Source organism: Cheilinus undulatus, linkage group 12, assembly GCF_018320785.1.
Source record: "Cheilinus undulatus linkage group 12, ASM1832078v1, whole genome shotgun sequence".
Taxonomy (NCBI): domain Eukaryota; kingdom Metazoa; phylum Chordata; class Actinopteri; order Labriformes; family Labridae; genus Cheilinus; species Cheilinus undulatus.
This window is the reverse complement of record NC_054876.1, coordinates 17102153-17123199: the sequence shown is the minus strand read 5'-3', so window position 1 is coordinate 17123199 and position 21047 is coordinate 17102153. Positions and strand designations below refer to the sequence as shown.

At 38.2% G+C, this 21047-nt stretch overlaps 1 protein-coding gene across 2 annotated transcripts in view; it reads left to right on the top strand.

Moving 5' to 3' along the window:
* Positions 1-18802, top strand: part of LOC121518464 (flotillin-2a) — a 30500-nt gene extending 11698 nt beyond the window's left edge. For both annotated transcript variants that reach the window (XM_041800780.1, XM_041800779.1), the window contains exons 4-11: positions 6395-6518; positions 9805-9923; positions 10038-10151; positions 10264-10383; positions 10460-10674; positions 11769-11952; positions 12392-12541; positions 15538-18802. In XM_041800780.1, coding sequence (XP_041656714.1) covers positions 6395-6518; positions 9805-9923; positions 10038-10151; positions 10264-10383; positions 10460-10674; positions 11769-11952; positions 12392-12541; positions 15538-15588 — 1077 coding nt within the window. In that variant the 3' untranslated portion in view covers positions 15589-18802. The remainder of the gene's footprint in view (positions 1-6394; positions 6519-9804; positions 9924-10037; positions 10152-10263; positions 10384-10459; positions 10675-11768; positions 11953-12391; positions 12542-15537) is intronic.
* The last annotated feature ends 2245 nt before the right edge of the window (positions 18803-21047 follow it).

Below are 21047 nucleotides of genomic sequence, written 5' to 3'. Positions count from 1 at the left end.
CTTTGACATGGAAGTTGAACAGCATAACTTCGTAGCGCATTAGTAGTAGCATTGTGTCTGCATTTGTACCAAAAAGTAAAGCATAGAGTATGAATGATAGTACAGAGCTTGACGTTTGTCCATGTTTTCATTGTTTGATGTAAAACAGGGTACCTGCTTGCTTACTTATTAGCACAGTCAGCTAGAAGGAAGGTCCATTAGTAACCATCTCTCCTCTATACATTGCAGACAGACCAACTTCAGTGAATAAAGGAATTCTCCCACTAGTGCTTTGGCTCTGGGAAAAGGATAGTAGTCCAGTAAATTTTCTTGACCAAGCTTTTACTGTAGCTCAAATTAATTGTGCATGTAAACGTACTGACTAAGACAGATGTTCTTGTTGTTTGCATGATAAAGCCTCATATCTGGGCACAATACACCTTTTAAACTCATCTGACCAAGCCTGCATTCAGACTGACAGTCACACAGTCCCCAGTAAGACACTTTTTGTGTTTTAATCCTCTTAAACTGGTCCCTCTAGTTCGTATATCATCATCCCACTGCTACCCGTACGCCCACATAGCTGTAGCATCATGTGTTTTGTTGACACAGTGTTATTTTCAGTCTGAATGTGGTCCTGGTGTGACAGTAGATGGGTCTGTGTTTTGCATTTTAGTGGTAGTGTGTGACAGTGTTTAGTTTTTATTTAATTTTATCTGCTGTTTGGTTATTTGATCCTACTCTGTGCCAAATTTATTTTGTTTTAGGCTTGCAACCCTGTAGGTGTAAAAACAGAAAATCCACCTAAAAGTAACATTCACTATACGTTCACAACTAACTATGTGGGTCAGTATGAAAACTCCAACAAGGTTAATAGCAGGAGAACCATAAAATATCTTTTAACAGTGCTATTCTTTATTCTTGGCACTTTTTAAAAACCTCTGGAGCTTCATGTGTTTTCTCCTAAACGTTTCCCATGCTAATAGAGAGTGTTTGTTGTGAAAACAGTGGCACAAAATTTAAAATGTCAGAGAAACACGGAACAAAGTTTTTTCTTGTAACAAAGCCTGATCTCACTAGTTTCTCTTGACATGCTTTTAAAACTAAACTATGATTTTTTGTAATTAACTTGCAGAGAAAACTGGGACACTTTTGATGCAAATTGCAAGCTGACAATTGCTCAACAGTCTTGGTTACTTGCCATTACAAAACAGGTTTGTGAGGTATTAAAAAGTTGAGACTTTCAGATGTTCAATCAAGACTTTCAAACAAGCTGCTGCATCAATGATTTTTAACAACCAATGTTTTAGTTACAGTGATATTTATTTCATCTGGATTGTAATGCAAAGCTGCTAGACGTCCAACTGTTGTCAGCAGAAAAGTTCAAACTAAATTTAATTGGGAATCCACCCTTTGTGCAGCACCCATGTTTAAATAGCTATCCCCTTTATGCCACTGTTGCCCACAGGGGTGGAGATTGAAACCCTGATACATAAAAACCCAGTGCTGTATTTCTCAAAAGACGAAAATCAATAATGTTTTTAACTTAGGGATATTGCTATCAAGTCTTATGGGTTCCGTTGTATAACTTTATTTTATTCTATCACTGGTGCAAAAAAATACATCATAACATGCATCAGGGTAAATATAAGCTCAAAGCACATTAGCACTGTGCATCAAATTAAACCAAAATGAGGAACCTTCAGCTGTTGGGATAGACGGTGACAAAAATCTGTGGAGTTTCCTTTGAAAAAGTTTTACATACTGAGGTTGAAGTTGCATCCAGTCATATCCTCACTCTCGCTCTCTATCCCATATACACAACAGCATCGCCATCCGTGTTAGCTGGAGGTCCACCGGTAGGAGTATTTCCGGCTGTTGTCGTGATGACTTAAGGTGTTGTTTGGCTGTGTACAAAGGAAAACCACCCCAAAGTTGAGGATTCTGCTCACAATTCTGCTCTCACTGGCTGGAGTCGTACTACCAAAATATCATACATGTCAGTAATCCATTGGACCAGTTGGGGGCAGCTGGTCAGGGTGTAGTAGGGTTTGGTATCACCCTGTACACAGCACAACAAACTATGCATGATATGACTGAAAGTCTGCACGATTTTCCAGCGAGTCGTACGACTCAAAACTTGAGGTTGAGTTGGAAAAAATGTGCACAGTGTATATCCAGCTTAAGTTGCCAATATTCCCCATTTTTACACACACCATCTTTAATGAATTGGAAGGGCATTATATATGGTGTGTTCAGAGTCAGCTCAGTAAATGACTGTTTGGCAAGTGTAGCTAAATGTCATTATGTTTTCAAAGGCCACATCATCAAGGAGATGAAAATACTGTGTTTTGCAAGAAACTTGTTTTTCAAGCAAACATCGGAGAAGCAGTAGTGGTATAGATAAGGAATGTAGTTGTTTAGGAGTATTGATAAAAATATTTATGTAAATAAAATTATTAATATCCATCCATAGTTGCTCCACTTGTGAAGAATTGTTGTATGTGTTGATAAAAACAAATGTGCTGGTTCTCAACAAAAGCCAACATGCTCTTTTTTTTTTTTTTTACAAAGGTGAAATAATACTAAAAATGACTTTATTTGTATAGCATTTTTAAAAACTGGGGTTAACAAAGTGCTTTGACATATGCACATCAAAACACCATAGAAAAGGACAAAACCTCAACAGCCACAGCATTTAAAAAAAAAATTAAGCCAACACAATTAACCCACACATTATGTAAACCCATGAACACATCATAAGAACCCAGTCAAGATAAGATAATAAATAAGGTCTGCATTTGAGAATAAACGCACTGGAGTACTTTAGTTATTTGGATTATATGCAGTTTAACCAGAGGTTAATAATCAAAACTTGCACTTTAAGTAACTGGGCAGGCATTTGGTAGACCCCTTCCTTCATCTATACATCCCCTTCCAGTGTCTTTAAGCAACATCCTGAACATGTTGTTCTGACTCAGACTCCTTTTATGTGAACAAATGTACTTAAAGTGAAGAGTTTCTTTTGGTGGATTTTCTTTAGAGGAACTTTGAGCACACAGTGAATCACAATTTCTGCTTTTCCCTTTGCAAACAGTATTCTACTCTCACCCGTTTCCCTTTTTTTGTCTGCATGCCAGTTTTTTTTTTTTTTTTTTTTTTTTTTTATCAGTGTCTGAAAGGCGCCGCCTCATTATCAGTTCTGTGTTTCAGCCGCAGTCATGCCGATGTTCCTCTCCTCTGTGTTTTCCTACATGCATGCTGACAATGAGCCCACTGTTTGGAGCTGAACAGCCCCTCACTCTCACACAGTTCACTTCACAGAGAGGATCATCATGCCACTGTTTGATTGGCCCAACCAAAGCCTTAGCCATTGTGGAGAGTGTCCCGTGGCAACAGGATTTATGTGTTACTCTAAACTTAAAGAGACACATACGTTTAGACTGAGAAGGAGGCACTAAGTGAAAAATGTTAGAGTAAGGATATTTTTTAATTCCAATTGACAACACATCTGTTTCAGTGACAGTTAAATTTAGTAATGTTGTCTCCTTTTCTGAGGAGCCACATCAATTGAAGGGTATAGTATCACCCTGTAGAGGATGGTTTTTGACCTTCGAGGAGAAACATGAGGAAATAGTTGTCATGCAAAGTTTGGATGCCATTCTTTTTTAAATTTCCTGTACTTTATGTCCCTTGAAGGAGCTGTGGGTTAGGAGGAGGCAGAAGGAAGGGTGGTGTCAGAAGGGGGATGTGGGACTACAGATTGCAGTTGCACACAAGTCTTTATCCCAGTGTGGGCCACAGCACGGCGCCCCCTGCTGTCCATCTGAACTGGCCTGTGTGGTTGTGTGGCTGGCTTGCAGCCTCTTCTGTTTTCAGACATGCGTTTCCTTGGAATGACGACCATCTTTTCTCCTGATTTTGTGTTGCCCTCATTTGTGGTCTGAGTGCATGTTGCAAAACCAAACCATGTGCAGACCTCTCGCCTAAGGACCCAGCTCACTCTCTCTTTTCTTACAGCTCAAGTGAAGTTTAACTACCCAAAACCTTCTGTCTTATTCCGTTTATTTGATTTTTGGTCTGCAGAGTGACCTCTGTTAGTGTCCCTGACTGCTCTTGTGTTTGTTACTGTGTAAACCTCAGGTCATTGCCATTGGTTTTGTCTTTTATTTAGATTTACTGTAAATTATCCCACTAATGATTTTTTCTTGATTGAATTCCTTTAACTGTATTTTGTTCCTATTTGTTGTTTTTGACCTTGAAACAGGAACATACAGTACATGGCTGAATTGTTATTGACGCTGCATCACCACTGATCTAGCTGAGATGTTTTCAACCAAATTATCAATGAAAGAAGTGGGGAATGTGTTCTTATTTGCTCTATTTATCATTATAAGCAAGAGGATGGCTGTTAGGGTCAAATGTATTATTGTATCTAATAATAACCTCCCAGTTGTTTGACATGAAGGACACAAATTAGAGAAAACAACTGTCTGACTGTCTGTTAATAATGATTATTTAGACAAAATTTGTGGGTATTATTGCATTTGATGTATAGTAGATTTACTCTTAAAAATGTAATAGCTGTACAGGCTTTAAATCAAATTGAACTGAAAACCATACAGTGCATCTACAGGGTAGAGATGCACTGTGTTATGCTTTATTCCTGCTATAGGTTGCACCAGCTATGCATAAGTTTAAATGTAGCCTAGTTTGAATGTAAGTTTGAATTTACAGTAGATAGAGAGTAGAGTTAACATTTAAGGTTTTATATCAACTGCAGTAGTTTACTCTTAGTAGGTACCAAGTCCCTTCCAAGGTAAATCAGTGTAATACGCTAATTTATCATGTGTTATTGCCGATTTCACTAGAGAGGCACAAAATCATTAGCATGATACTGGTATCGGCAGATATTGGTTTTAAAAATCAAATATCAGTTTTGGTAGGTCAGAGAATTTCTACCAGCGTATTGGCAGTACATATTGTCAGTGTAAATCATATAGGAGCCTTAAATATTGGTAAAATATACAGCTGTACCATCAGGTACAGTTGATTGCCGAAGATGGCACACGCTTAAGGAGACCCTCTGTGAGTTCTGAATACATTGAATAAAACCTCAAATGTAAAATCACTATCAGACTGTCTACACACCTGCTCCTCTGTCAGCCTGCTTGGCTCAGCCTCTTTGCATGGGTGCATATATTGGTGTCAGTATCAGCAGTTAGGAAAAATCGAATTTTGGCAAGAAACATATATCCTACATAAATGAGCTGAAGCCACATCCACTCATGAGAAATACAATCCTCTCAAATATCAGCTGTCTCAGACAATGAGACAGACGTTGTAGATTAAATTTAATGTTTTCTGGAACAAATCCCTCTATTAATGGTGCTTTTAATGACCCGTAGGCCACAGTGGCTGATAGATTTGGGAAATTTACCTCACAATGAACAAAACCACAGCATGTAACTGACTGTTAACTTTCAATGAAGGCAGTGACATCAGCTCACAGCAGACTGTACTGATATGAACTGCTTGGTGGTTTTATGTCATTGTAGTGTTTGAGGGTGGGGTAACTCCCTATCAAGACCACAATATAGATATTAACATATCTAGTATGTTAAGTTACAAAGTTTGGATTTCACCTCACAGGGACTTTAAGACAAACTGGTAACTTTTGCATAGCTGGTGCAACAGGCTACAGATTCTGATAGCTGGCTTTGGTAATGGGTTGTTGATACCAAATCACTATCTATTAATAACGTTAACTAACAATCAGTTTGATTCTCTTTGTGTAACAAGTTGGGTCATTATGTAAGGTGTAACTTTATGTCTGGCTTGACCTGAATACTGCCTTTCTGATTTTGTAAAAGTTGATAAAGGGTAGTATTATTTAATTTTTTTTTTAGTCACTCTGTATGGTTCAAAATGAGCTCAGTCATATGATCAGCTATGACCCCAATCCTTGCTCCATATCAAGCCCCTGCTGTGCTGCTATAGTCCATCAATGACTTAACAGTCTTTTCTTGATTAAATCAGAACTGAAGCAGTTTATCTCAGCTCTAGTTGTTGTTTTCCAAATAAGTAGGAGTGATGCATTACTAAAAGTCTACAGCAATATTAAAAAGCCAAGTTTTTATGCATTTATGCCACTGGTTTTTGCAGTCTTTATGTGATTTTTTTAAAAACTGTATCAGTGTGTTAAATATTTATTCAAATGTATGTTTTTTGTTCTTTTATTACATCACAGATTTGAAAAGAGCATGTGCTAACTGTTTAGATAGTAAAAGTTGAATGATAGATTAGCAGCTTGTATGTGCCATGTTGTACTGTGTGCACTCCCTCTGTGACTGTGTTTGTGAAGGTGTGTTTTTGTGTGTGTTCAGCTGACGATCTTTGTCCTCGTTGGTACCAGGTGAAGGTGATGACAGAAAGTGAGCTGCTGGGTTACGCCTGCGAACAGTTCCTTGGGAAGTCTGTCGTCGAGATCAAGAGTGTCATCCTGCAGACCCTCGAGGGTCACCTGCGTGCCATCCTTGGTGGGTGCACTTTTACTCTGTTGTTTGATTTTTTTGAAATGTTTATCATTTTACTCAAATATGCATAAAGTTGCTTGACATTTTGGAGTGATCTAGACTTTTTTAATGAGAAAAAGAAGTAGCATTAAATGAATCATATACAATTGAGCTTCACTAGAACATGCTTTTCTTCTTTTGCTTATTTTGACCAACATTCAATTGCAGTTACAGACTGCTCTTTGAAGGCTGGAGACTTATTCCCCTGTTACGCCTTCAGGCCTTTGCACACTGGGTTCGATTATTTCATCCGAATTTTTCTCAGGTTAAAAAATAAAATCGAGCTAATGTTGTTCTAATGACGTTTGCACACTCACGCCGAAATTTTCATCCGTCATATTGTTTTTCAGAACAGGCTCGATTTTATGTGAAATTTTGCATCAGTTCAAGTCATTTAAATGGGTAACAGATGATTCAAAACAGTACCTGCTGCGTCCTCCTCTCTTGCTCACATCCTCTCTCTCCCTCTCTCATGCACTGAAACCTCACTTCAAACACCAAAGTTTGCTCATTTATTATGTGGATATCAGCCATGGAAATATAACAGATAGATTGGTGAATGATGATTCAGATCAGTGCCTGTTGCTTTATTCTCTCTCGCGCACTCACCCCTGCCCAACCCTTCCCTCTCTACCCCTCTCTCTCACCGAAACCTCACCTCAACACCGTAGTTTGTCTTGTATTATGTGGATATCAGCCATGGAAATATGACAGATGAAGGCAAAAGCTGTAACCTGCCCACAGGTCATAACAGAGTTTGAATTATAAAGTGGCTCTCTCTGTTTCTCCAATTTGGATCAGTGCTATGATGCATGAGCAGGTGCTGTATGAAGCTCTGTGTCATGATGGATCCAGCGGGATTTTAAAGACGTGACAGAGACACATGCTCGCAGTACAAAACAATTTGGCACATTCTAAGAAATTTCGCACTGAAGGCAAATAAAAACGCATTGGACCCAGTGTGCAAGGTCTGACTGTGTGATGTTTTGTTGGATCTGAAAAAACGCATCTGAAAATAACGGACCCAGTGTGTAAAGACCTTTACATGCAATATGTAACTCACAAAGGCAGAATGGTGTGAAGTCATTCTCCCCCGGTTTGCCTTCAGAGGTAGTGACAGAAGCGTAATGAAGAGAACAAGTTGGCAATTTGTATTGTCAGAGCTGCTGTGTACTCACAGGCCCTCTTGCACTCTGAATCACTGTTTTGCAGCACCTTAATGCAATGTGAATGCACACACTTGGACACATAAAACCGTTACAAATGCAATTTTCAAAGACAAAGGTTTCCTGACAGCAGAACTTAGGTGCCAATGAAGAACCACAGTGTTTAAACATCTTGAGTCTGAACATTCAGTAATACTAACAAGAACACAAAATTACTTTTTTTTGCAAACAAGAGACTGTAAAGTTTTTCATTTTCAGGATTATACTTTCTAAATGCAGATAAATTCTGCAGCTGCAATATTTATATTTTTACAGTACACAAAGAGTTTGTGGAGTCCAACTTTGCCAAGAAAGAATAAATGGTTGTCTCTGCTTCATATAATGAGTTTGCTTTAACACTATACAGATGCACAGAAACTGTGATTGTACAAAACTTTCATCAAAATTAAAAACAACAAAATATTCTGGTTCACAACAACAGCAAAAAGATTACAAAGAAAAATCAGTTGGATGCAAGTCAGCATGAGGAAACAGAATGGCATTGAAGACTAATTGAACATTATATTGACCACAATGGCATGTTATGCTTCTGTGTACTGAATTTGTAATGTATAACTTCCTTTGCGTCACAACACAGCAGGTTCAAACGGTGTAAGCTGCTTCTCAAGTCTTTGTTGAGCTACTGTAAATCAGAAATAGCAGGGTGTAAAGAGTATTTTTATATGTCAAACTCACAGGGAACTTGGCTCCAGTGCTCTCTTGACAAGTTGTCCATGTTTGCCACTGTGTTGAACTCTCTATAATTTATGTCAGCTCTTTTTTGGGGTATTAGCAGGTTTCTAGAAGCATGTCGTGTTGTTTTATTTCATGTTCTTGTGACAATAAATTGAAAAAAATGAATTTGAATGTACAACCCCAGTTCCAAAAAAGCAGGTGCTGTGTAAAATTTAAATAAAAACAAAAATCCATACTTTGTCCTTAGTGGAACATAAACAACATATCAGATGTTGAAACTGAGACATTTTACCATTACATGAAAAATATTCATTTTGCGTTTGATGACAGCTGCACATTTAATAAAAAAAAAAGTAGGGACAGCACAATGTTTACCATTGTGTAGCATTCCCTCTTCTTTCAACAACAGCCTGTAAAGGTCTTGAAAATGAGGAGACCATTTGCTGGAGTTTTGAGAGAGGAATGTTGTCCTATTCTTGTCTGGTATTGTTTCTAGCTGCTCAACAGTCCTAGATCTTCTTTGCCAGATCTTTTGTTTTATGATACACTGAATGTTTTCTATTGGTGAAAGGTCTGGACTGCAGGCAGCCAGTTCAGCCAGTTCAGCAAAAGTCCTGCTGTTGAAATGGATATTGTATTTGGTTTAGGCATTGTCTTGCTGAAATATGAAAGACCTCTCCTGAAAGAGACATTGTCTAGATGGGAGCATATTTTGCTCTAGAAAGTCTTTATTCTTTTCAGCACACCAATTTCCCCCAAAAAACTACATTTTGATGAATCTGACCGCGGAACAGTTTTCCATTTTGCCATAGTCCAATTTAAATGAGCTTTGGCCCAGAGAAGGTGGTAGTGTTTTTGAGTTATGTTCACATATGGCTTCTCTTTTGCATGATGCAGCTTTGGCAAGTATTTGTGGATGACAGGCAAATCGATTGGTTTCTGGAAGTGTTCCTGAGCCCATTTTTACAGATTGGTGAACCTCTGCTCATTTTTATTTTTTGAGAGACTCTGCCTCTCTAAATAGCTCCTTTTATGCCCAGTCATGTTACTGAATTGCCAATTAACCTAATTAGTCGCAAAATACTGCTCCAGCTGTTTGTCATCAGTACTACGTACTTTTCCAGCCTTTTGTTGCCCGTCCCTACTTTTTGAGATGTGCTGCTGCCATTAAATTGAAAATGAGCGAGTATTTTTCATGAAATGGTAGAATTTTTCAGTTTCAACATCTGAAATGCTGTTCTATTGTGAATAAATTCTGCCCCATTTTTTAAAATTGAGGTTGTATAATGAGAATGAATGTAAAAGTATGGAAGAATAAGGCACTTATGACTGTGTGTTTTCCCCTCCAGGTACCCTGACTGTTGAACAGATTTACCAGGACAGAGACAAATTTGCCTCTCTGGTGCGAGAGGTGGCAGCTCCTGATGTCGGCCGTATGGGGATCGAGATCCTCAGCTTCACCATTAAGGTGTGGGAATTCACCTCAATCTTTATCTGTAGCCTGATCTTTCTGTTTTCCCCTACTAATTTGATTTGGAGTAATGTAATGACTCATCATGCTGTTTCTGTGCATCCTTGACAGGATGTGTATGATAAAGTGGAGTACCTGAGCTCACTGGGAAAAACTCAGACAGCTGCAGTACAGAGGGATGCAGACATCGGAGTGGCAGAGGCAGAGAGAGATGCTGGCATCAGGGTCAGTCAATCACTTAAAAACATCCTGCTTCAGTTATTGCTAATGGCTTTCACAACAAACCAACAAACTGCTCCTGATACATCTCACCATTATTTTTTTTTTTTTTTTACAGGAAGCTGAATGTAAGAAAGAAATGATGGACGTTAAGTTCTTAGCAGACACCAAAATGGCTGACTCTAAACGAGAGCTGGAGATGCAGAAAGCTTCCTTCAATCAAGAAGTAAACACAAAGGTAAGGGTTTAATATTTCAGATCGAATGCATTATCAGTAATAAAACAAAGTATAATGCAACCTACTGCCTTTTCAGAAAGCAGAGGCTCAGCTGGCGTACGAGCTGCAGGCAGCCAAAGAGCAGCAGAAGATCCGTCTGGAGGAGATTGAGATCGAGGTGGTGCAGAGGAAGAAGCAGATCACTATTGAGGAGAAGGAGATCGATCGTACGGACAAAGAGCTTATCGCCACAGTGAAGAGACCTGCAGAGGCTGAAGCCTACAAGATGCAGCAGCTGGCAGAGGGACAGAAGTGAGTGTTTACCAGACAGTGCTTCATCATTTCATTTGCCAGACCTCCACACTATTATAGCCAAGGATGAGTCTAATCTTAAGCTTTAACTGAAAGGAGTACAAACATTTTCTCATGTTTTAGCCTTATTCTAAATTGTAAACATTTTTAACCATACATTCTAAAACGAGAAACTCTTTAGGCCCTAACTGGTGCAGGGGGGATTTGAGTTTGTGTGCACACTTAGAGCAGATCATATTATGATATTAAACTCTCTGATTGAAATTTACTTAAAAGAACTAAAATAAAATGGAACAAAGTAGTATTAACAAGTAAGTAGTTTAAAATTGTCAAAAGACATTTCAGTAGGACTAACACATTTAAAAACTCTAAAAGATAGTCATTCAAAAGAATTTGTAGAGTAAGAGGGTGGAGTTGTTAGTAAAAAGTCTGATTTATTGGAGTTGGGTAAGGTTTTGTAAATTAATTGTATGAATTTGTGTGAAGTGGATTTTATAATTACAAATTCCTTTGCAATCTAAAAGGTATTTTTAGTGTCATTGACCACCTTGTTTTTTTTTCCTCCTAAAAGTATCTATTGGTGGGTACCTACATAGTTTAGGTACTGGTACTATTTTAAAAGTATTGATTTTGCACCAGTATTTAAAGAAAATAAAAATAAAAATAACCCAACCCCAGGCATCAACAGAAAAAAATAAAGGAGAAATGAGAATATTTTTTCCATGGCATTTGATATAGATAGTAAATAAGAGTGGACCCAGAACCAGAGGTATCCCTTCGTGGATTTGTGGTACATCAGTGTTTACACCTTCAACCTAAACAGTGTGGTTTGAAAACCCTGGAGCTTCTTTGTTATTTGACTGAGGATAGGGATTTCTGATATCTTTACATTTTGTTTGTATCAGTAAATGATGCTTTAACACTGAACAGAATTTTAACTATTCCATTGATTGTTTTTTTAAATCTTACATCCAAACTTGCATATTGGAGGTATAAAAAGACCATTCGGTTAAAGCCAGATTAATGCAACAGTACATCAGTATTATTAAACGAAATACTGAAAGTCCTCTGATGTTGCTCTAACCCTTTGATAGAACAAAGAAAGTGCTGACGGCTCAGGCAGAAGCAGAAAAGATCCGTTTTATCGGTGAGGCCGAGGCCGCCTCCATCGAAGCCGTGGGAAAAGCAGAAGCTGAGAAGATGAGGCTGAAGGCTGAAGCTTACCAGCAGTACGGCGACGCTGCCAAGACGGCTCTGGTCCTGGAGGCTCTGCCCAAGGTCTGTGGTTTAAATTTCTACACATCTGGTTTTAGAATAAGGCACAGACATTCTAGGAGTCTGGTTTATTACCAAAGGGTTGAGCACTAAAGGGTTGGCACTGAAGTCATCTCTGTGTTTTCTTTAAACAGCTTTGTAGACCGACTAAATCATGTCTTAATGCACAGTTCTCAAGTTTGTTTCTTTATGCAGACATCAGCAACCTGGTGTGCATCAGATGACTGTTTGCTAAGTCATACAGTAATAAAGAACAGTAGTAAAGTCACATACCCTATTTGAGCTATTAATGTCTTTAGAATCATATGTTGATAATTATTTCCTAAGGAAACAGAATGATTGTAGTATTGATGTAAATCCTGTTAATTCTCACATATGTAGATGATATGAGCTATGTTTTCATCAGGGAATAACACACAGACGTTCTCTGTGTTTCTAACAGATCGCAGGTAAGGTGGCTGCTCCACTTTCAAGGACCAATGAGATCGTCATCCTGAGTGGAGACAACAACCGTGTGACTGGAGAGGTGAACCGTCTATTAGCTGAGCTCCCCGTGTCTGTCAACGCCCTCACTGGAGTGGATCTGACCAAGGTGAGAGCAACGCCTTTCATCAAACCTTAAAGTGAATGTTGTATCTGGTTTTTTTTTATGTGTTATCTTCAGGTCATCTGTGTGCTCGTGTCATGATTGAGGGGAAACACACTTGCTTTAACATCTTGGATAAACCATTCATATATATTTGGTGTAAATGTGATTTTCAGTGGAACTACGACAGCTGACCTGAGGATACATTTGAGAGCAGAAACTCTCCACCATGCCAAGTTTCTGCCTCCATTCTGCTGCTCTGTTTTTCTGTCTTCAGGCTTTTTCCAAAACAATAGCAAGAAACTCAGTTTGACTTCAGTCTGCAGAGCCAAAGGCAGATTTTTACCACCCATATGAACCAAATACAAAAGTTTGATTGTATCAATAGGAGACTGTTTTTTACACAGTCATGACCACTTTTAGGGCTGATAGTTGGTCTATGCTGTTTTCGCAGCTAGATCAACTTCCCTTTACAGCTTTAACAGGAAGAGGTTACAGTGTACTCTAAAAAACATGACTTTTGACTTTTTTAAGCCTCTTTTGAATTGTATATTTTTCTCTGGTGTGAGTATTTTCTACTTCACATTTGTAGTTGAGTTTTCAGTTATTTTCAGTAGTGTATTGCAGGCTGTTCACAGGTATACAGAGTATACCCACTTATTTTTCTGTATCCACAGAGGATACTCACTTCAAAACCCCTCATCTTGGATGGCGAAGGCAACAAAAAGTAATCAAAGTTCACTTGTGTGTTGCTTTGTAACACATTACCCCCCAAGCTAGTGAGGAACGTAGAATAGTTTGTTTTTTTCATGTAGTTTTCTCAGCCTGTAGTCCATAGGCCAATTGTGATGATAAAGTCTCATCCTTGCATCTTTAAATAGTACAAGTTAAGTGGCAAAGTGCAAATACTAAAGGCCCTTTTTTAGGTTAACTCAATATGCATGATGATTTTACATGTCGCTGTCTGTAAAATGACTCGGCTATTTTTGGCACCTCTACTCTACACCACTGCATTCTGATTCTTATATCATGGTAGTTACAATTTAATGTTTTGTTAAAATCTGTGCAGATGGACATGTAAAGACTAAACAGTTCTACAGTCTGCATAAAAATGCAAATATGCTTGTTAAAAGAAAAAGGCTTTCCATAATTGGTAGAGCTTGACAATATACGCTGTTTATTTGGATCCTTATTTTCATCTACAAGTATGAGGTGAAAAAAATCAAATATTCCTTCCAAAATGAACGTCAGCCGTTAAAGATACAGCCGATGTTCGTTGTGGAAGGATTACAAACTGGATTTTTTAAAAATGTAGATGGACTCCAGTATCATAATGACACACTGCTTCCAAGGCCACTTATCATGAAAATTTAACATTTTTTAGACATTTTCAATAAATGCCAGTGTGACATGTTCAGCAGTGATGCTGAGAAATGTGCCACAAACTCTGCTGACAGCAGAGTCAGACTTTCTCACTGACTATTTGTTAAAATGCTGTAATACTGTTGTAATATCTATCATTTTAATTGTCCATTTCACACTGATAATAAAACATAATTTTTACATGAAGACAAATCTTCCAGGGTAAGTATTTTATAAGAGCATGGAGAGAAAAGATTAACAGAAAATAGTTAAGCATTTACTTTTCTTGTCATCATTTTTTCCCACGTTGACAGCTGAGCATGCTAACTTCTCTAGGAAACAAATATGAACTGTGCAATTTTATACATTATTTTGTGTTCACAGCCTATTTACAATAAGAAGATATAGTATTTTGAAGACCAACGGTCAGCTGATTGAGAAGTTGTAAGGGCCTATGTCCATCAAAGGATTCTTCACACTGGCAGTGCTAATTTTTATTTCAAAACCCCTCAGCGTCAGCTGTTTTTGTCACCCCATTTAAAGCGCTCTGATTTGAAAACTGTTCAGTTTTTGGTACATTGATGCACTCATCAATTTCCCTTCTCCCTCACTTGCCGATCAACATCAAGAAGGGGCAGGGCTTCTGACAATAGAGGAAGAGAAACCATTCTGACTTGTCTTTCTTTGTCTTTTTTCAAAGGTAGTTTTCAGGTCTGCAGCTTTACATTGTCTGCATGTCTTCTGTGTGATATTTCCTTGAAATTTGAATTATGATGCATATACTGTGGAGGAAAGTGAGATTCATTTTTTGTAACGTAGCAACAAGGAGCAGTTGTAAGAAGAAAAGAAGCTCTGAAAAGGATGCCATTGGCGTTGCAAGCGGTAAAAAAGCCAGTGATGGACACAAAATGCTGCTGTGGGCTGTAATTTCAGTCTCGCTGATGCTTTTTCTCACACAATTCATAAAATGAATTTCTTGGATCTGATATAATAAAGTTTATGAAACCATGCCAACAACTTGTCAGCAGTGTGTCAGCAGTTTATACATCTGTGCTCAAAGTGAGGAAAATGTGCTCAGATGTATCATTCCTGCACATGGAAAGGATTAAAAAAGTTTTTTTTTCACTACCTGAGCCTTTTAGGGCTCAGTAAAACTAGACAAGACTTGAATAAATGTGGGATACACTGGTACTGTCACTGTAAGTGGGAAAAAATCCTGCAGCATGCCAACTCGACACACCACAAGGGCAGCTCCGGCCTGTTGACTGACCTAAAGTGGTCACAGACATGCTCACACCTCCACTTTATTATAGTTTCTTATAATGCACTGTTAGGTCTTGGATAGTGAGAACACGTTCAGTAGCCTATGGAGTAGCCCACATACTCAGAGTGAAGTCTTTTTGCATAGATTTAATCACCTCCATGATGTACTCTGAATGGAAAGTAGAAAACAGGATTGCCATGAGTTTTCTAGTTAATCAAATTGATGGACAGCCCTCAAAATCTTAGTCATTTTTAGTCTACATGACCATTTCTGAATCAGCTTGACCATCATTTCCCTCATAAAATGTTCCATAAAAATGTTAAAATTTCAGTGCATGTCCGTGAAGCCTAAAACCTGCTCTGCTCTGCTCCCACAGATCCCTCTGCTGCAGAAAATGACTTCCCCACAGTGCCAAACAGCCATGTGATGAGCTCCACCGACTCCTCCGACATAAATCTGCCTCAAGCATGAGAATACGTTTGTTTTGTTTTCAGCCTCTGGCCCCTTATGCAAACGGCCTTCGACCAGAAACACTTGACGCCAACTGAAAAGTTTTTATATTTTTAAGAGGTTTATAATTTTCTAAAGGAAAACAAGCTGGAGCCTAAATAGTGAAGGACCAGACTGTGTCTATCGCTTGTTGTTTTGTTTATTGACATAATGATTTTTATCACGCTGCACTAGTTAGCCAGAATTATACTGTATGCTGCAGTCCTGTTTAGTCCTTCCCAAACAGATATTAGAGTTTGGGGACTAAAGTCAAAATTGACCCACTTTGATGGCGTGTTTAAGATTTTATTTTGGAGAATAAAAATCCCCACAGCCTTCAGTACAGAAAAGATCCCAAAACTGAGGACCGGTTTAACTAGTTTACTTCAGAGCTGATTAAACATCTGCCTGAAGTTTTGGATGTCACCACTTCCTTTATATGTGTTACAAGTTTTATGAAGCCAAGCATCCCAGATTTTTATGACAAAATGATCTATTTTCTAAGCTCAGAGCGCATTTAGTGAAGCAGCAGCAGTCTGGGCATGATGTGAATTAGGCAGCTTTTATTTCCTCTTTGCTTTTTTGTCTTTTAACTCGGAGAACTTGTTGCTTTACCAAAACCTCTGTTCAGTTTCTGCTCACTAGATCTCCGCTCACTGTGATTGTAAGATTTACAGTATATTACATGAGACATGTATGCTAACTGTTACCTCGCGGTTTGTTGTCTGGTTGCCTGTCTCGTCATTCAGATGTGCAGTGCCTGTTCAACACTCAAGTGCCCAAACCTTCAGGACAGCGGTTTGGCTTCAGATGGATTTATGTCTGAGTATATCTCTGTGTCATTGATGGATGATGTTTAGATATAGCTCCCTGCTCTCTTAATACCTGCTTTTACTAACAATAGTGTTAACCCCCCTCTTTTTGTCGTGTTTGGACTTATAGGCAGAGTAATAAATGCAAAGCAAACTCATAACACCAAGCCATAGACTAGATTAGCCTTAAAGACACTATGGATGCCTGTCAGGATCTCTGAATATATTCTTTATTACTCATGTAGCACAGGCGCAGAGCTTTGAGCTTCAGTTCCTCACCTCTCTTTTATCATATAAGATGAACAGTTACTCCTCCTCTTACTCAGATATAACAACTTATTTCTCATATTTCCTTTTTTACTGTTTACTTTTTCAAGCTGTACATATTTTATACCCTCAAAGAGTATCCCTGCTCCTCTCTAGGTTGGAAGTTGCCACAACCAGTGTACGATGACAAAGCAGATTTTTTTGTTACATGAAGTTGGTCCATGACTTTTTGATATAAAGGATTAGCATGTGATGTGGAAGGCTGCACAACACATTGCGTTTGTGCCTGAGCAGTGATCGGATGGTAAGAGTAATGTGGAGCAGGTTGACCAGCAAGTCTGACTGCTGTTGTGACATGTTTGTGTTTTCTCAGAATAAGATGATCTCATTACCGCACAGTCTGTTACAGTCAGGTATCAGTGTAAAGCAAGGGCCTAGATGTTCAAAAGGTTTGATCTGGACAATTCAGATTTAAAAATCTTACTTCTAAGTTTATCTTAACTTTCCATCTGGATTGGATCAGTTTTACTCAGATGCTGGCTATTTACTCAGCCTGAATCCAGTCCTCTGCTGGGATAAAGATGATCATGATTCACATAAAAGTAGCACCAATCCTACTAAAAAGTTTTCAACAGATTTTACTGTATTTAATAACTCTTTGATCCTTTTGATCAATCTGGTTTTAAGATGTGATCCAAACCAGTCAAAAGACTTGAATCTGATGAGATGCCTTTAAACAACTGGGCCTAAATGACAGTAGAGATGTGAGTACATGGTGAGAAACAAATTCCAGCCTCTAGATGGCAGCATCCTCAAGGATTCAGACCCAAACTGAGCTACTCTTCAGATGAGCCTTTTGTGTCAGGGTGAAGAGTCAAACTTCACTTGGACCTTTGTTTGACAGAGCTGAACTTATCTCCTGATGTGTTTTAATCACATCATGAATCATAAACCACTTCATACGATCTATGAGCTGAAATATTATCATCGCTGACAATTAGGACGTTACTGTGGACTTGTACCACTCTTTTTATTTCTGTGAATAAAATCGAGGCTTCTGGTTTGTTTGGATTGAGCTAATTTCTTTCATATTTGTCAGTTACTGTTGCACTTTTGTCCACATCTGTCTCTTTTTTTTTTTTTCTCGGCATTTTTTCACCTGCTGGAAACGTTGGCACTGCCTGGCTTTCTACAAATGCCATATTTTACTTAAATCAGAAATCAGTCATTTAAATCACCTGAAAACATCCTTAATACACCTGTTTTACTCAGTTTAGATCCTGAATATAGTCAAGATGAAGACTTACAGAACCATTTGATTTTTTTCATGTCAGATAAATCAGCTTGTTTCCAGAATTTGCAGCAGAAAATGGTTTAAATAAACTTTGGGATTATACTCTTTCTATGCTCTTGATATTGAGTAAAGTAGCTTTGTGTACGCAGTGCCTTTGGTAATAAAACACCGGTTGGTCGTACTTTTACATGCAGTTTGGTGACTGTAGTGATCACACGTGGAGGTTGTGATGGGATAATCAAACATGACTTTAGATGCAGACTAATGTACGGAATATGTGGATGTTTTACCTCTACAGTGTTCAGTTTTCCTCTTTCTATGTCTGTTTATGAACTTTATGACACTCTGCACTTCACATATACAAGGGAACAGATATACATATATATATATATATTTACATTACAGATATGATTATAAATGTAGCTTTTCCTTTGAAATCCAGACCTCTGAATGCCTTTACAATCATCATTTGGCCATTGTAACGTGTGCCAACACTTTGATTTGCATCGATTAATCATCATAGAGAAAACTGTTAGTCAAAGTGGCATTTTAGAGGAGAATGTGGTTCAAGACCAAACACTTAACGATCTATGCCTTAACTCGTGTCTTCATCCGTCGTCTGCCATGGAAATAATCTGTAATCTCCATTTAAAGATGTATTGTGGATTAATCTTCTCATGTAACACAGGCCTGTGGAGACCTGATCCAGCATGGCATTTCAAGCATGTGTTCATGTTATTCTGTGTGTGCCACCCTATAATAAATGTTACACCACCTCCTGTTTGCCTCTGAGTCTGGTTTTTACACAGAGTTCATTAAGAAAAGCTGGAGGGTTGAACACATGGCAAGGAAAGATGTCACAGGAGATAAATCACTTCACTGTAACCTTCCTGGAACACTGGAACAAGGAATATCTGAAATGTTAAGACTAAATAAGTTTTGTTTAAAATGTTAACCCCAGTCTTAATTTTACTGACTAAAATGTGACTAAAAATATTTGTCAACAACCCTTCTTTTCACTTGAAAATAACAAGGATAAGATTAGCTAAAATAGTTCTTATTAAACCCCAATTCCAAAAAAAAAAAAAGGGGGGGGGGGGGGGGTGCTATTTAAATGTAGATAAAAACTAAATGCAATGAGTTTCAAATCTCATAAACCCCTATTTAATTCACAATAGGAACAATATACCGGACAGTAAAACTGAGACATTTTAACATTTCATTAAAAATATCAGCTCAGTCTGTATTTGATGGCAGCAATACATCCCAAAAAAGCAGGGACAGGGCAACAAGTGGTACTGATGAAAAACAGCTGGAGGAGCATTTTGCAACTAACTAGAAACAGGTCAGTGACATGACTGGGTATAAAATGAGCATTTTGGAGAGGCAGAGGCTCACCAATCTGTAAAAAACTGCATCTCACAATTGTGGAATAATTTCTGAAAAATGTTCCTCAATGTAAAATTGTGAAGCTTTTGAATATCCCACGATTTAAACGATTCAGAAAATCTGGAGAAATCTCTGAGTGCAAATGACAAGGCTGAAGGTCAAAATTAGATGCTCCTGATCTTTGGGCCCTCATGTCTCACTACATTAAAAACAGCCATGATTCTGTAGCAGCAATCACTGCATGGGCTCTGGAACCCTTCCAGAAAGCTGTATCATGCAAAGAAGAAGCCGTATGTGAACATGATCAAGAGATGCCGCTGTCTGACCAGAGCTCATTTAAAATGGACTGACAAAATGGAAAACTGTCCTGTGGTCACATGAATCAAAATCTGATATTCTTTTTTGGAAACTATGGACGTCATGTCCTGCTGTTTAAAGAGTAGAGGGACGATCCAGCTTGTTATCAGTTCAAAAGCCTGCATCTCTGATGGTATGGGGTTGCATTAGTGTGACGGCGTAAGCAGCTTACACATCTGGAAAGGCACTACCGCATCCATCACAACAGCATGGCTTTATAGTAGAAGAGTCCGGGTTCTGAATGAGCCTGCATGCAGTCAAGATCTTTCAGCAATGGAAAATATTTGGAGCACCATAAAAGGAAAAAATGTTGTATTTGGGAGACATTCCATCTGATAGTTGGTCTTTTAAAGATAAAAAGCTGCTAGCAATAATTCTGGCAGCAAGCAAATATCTTCTATCGAAGAATGGATTGATATGTACAGGATATCTACATTCTGGAGAAGTTGCCATTTTCTTTCAAGGGTCAAATGGAATTGTTTTTCAGGATTTGGTCAAAATGGACAGAAGAGGTAAAAACCTGTAAAATCTGTAAATTGATATAAATGTAGTATGAAACCATACAGTTAAAATTTCTGTTTAGGTATATACAAACATTAATGTCTTTTTTCCTGATTAAAGAAGAAATTGAGCCAGTCCCCTCCTCCTGCATTATTATACCAAAAATTTGGATTAGCAATGATCATTCTCTCAACCACAATTGAGTTATGGAAATTGTATTGTACCCGAAAAGGAAGTTCTGTAACAATTGCTTTTCCAAATAAACAAAAATACCAAAAAAAAAAAAAAAAAAAAAAAAGGAAAAAAACAGGAAAGAAGACCCAGAACTATTGACCAGCTAGAATCCTTCATCAGTCAAGAATGGGACAACATTCCTCCCCAAAAAGCATCTGGTCTCCTCACTAACTGAGACTAAACTGACTGAACCAGGAACTATTTATGTTTAACCTGAAGAGGGCAGTCACAGTCTGTTCAGAAACTACAACAATAAACTGTGACACTCAGTGTGACACAGCTCCTGGAATAAGTAAGTAGATGATACAGCTGTGTAGTATTTCTGTGATGAAGGAATGTTAAACATGAGTTTTCAGAGTTATGTTTGCTGTAATTCTGATACTTAACCAAACTCTCCAAACTTTTCTGCCCATGACCCTGAAAAATAAAAGCGCCAGAGACCAGCAACCCCCTTCATCCAGGAGGGAATGAAAGTTTGCAATGTTACACAAAAATTCATGTACAAATTTACATTTAAAAGAGTTTTGTAAACATTATTTACAT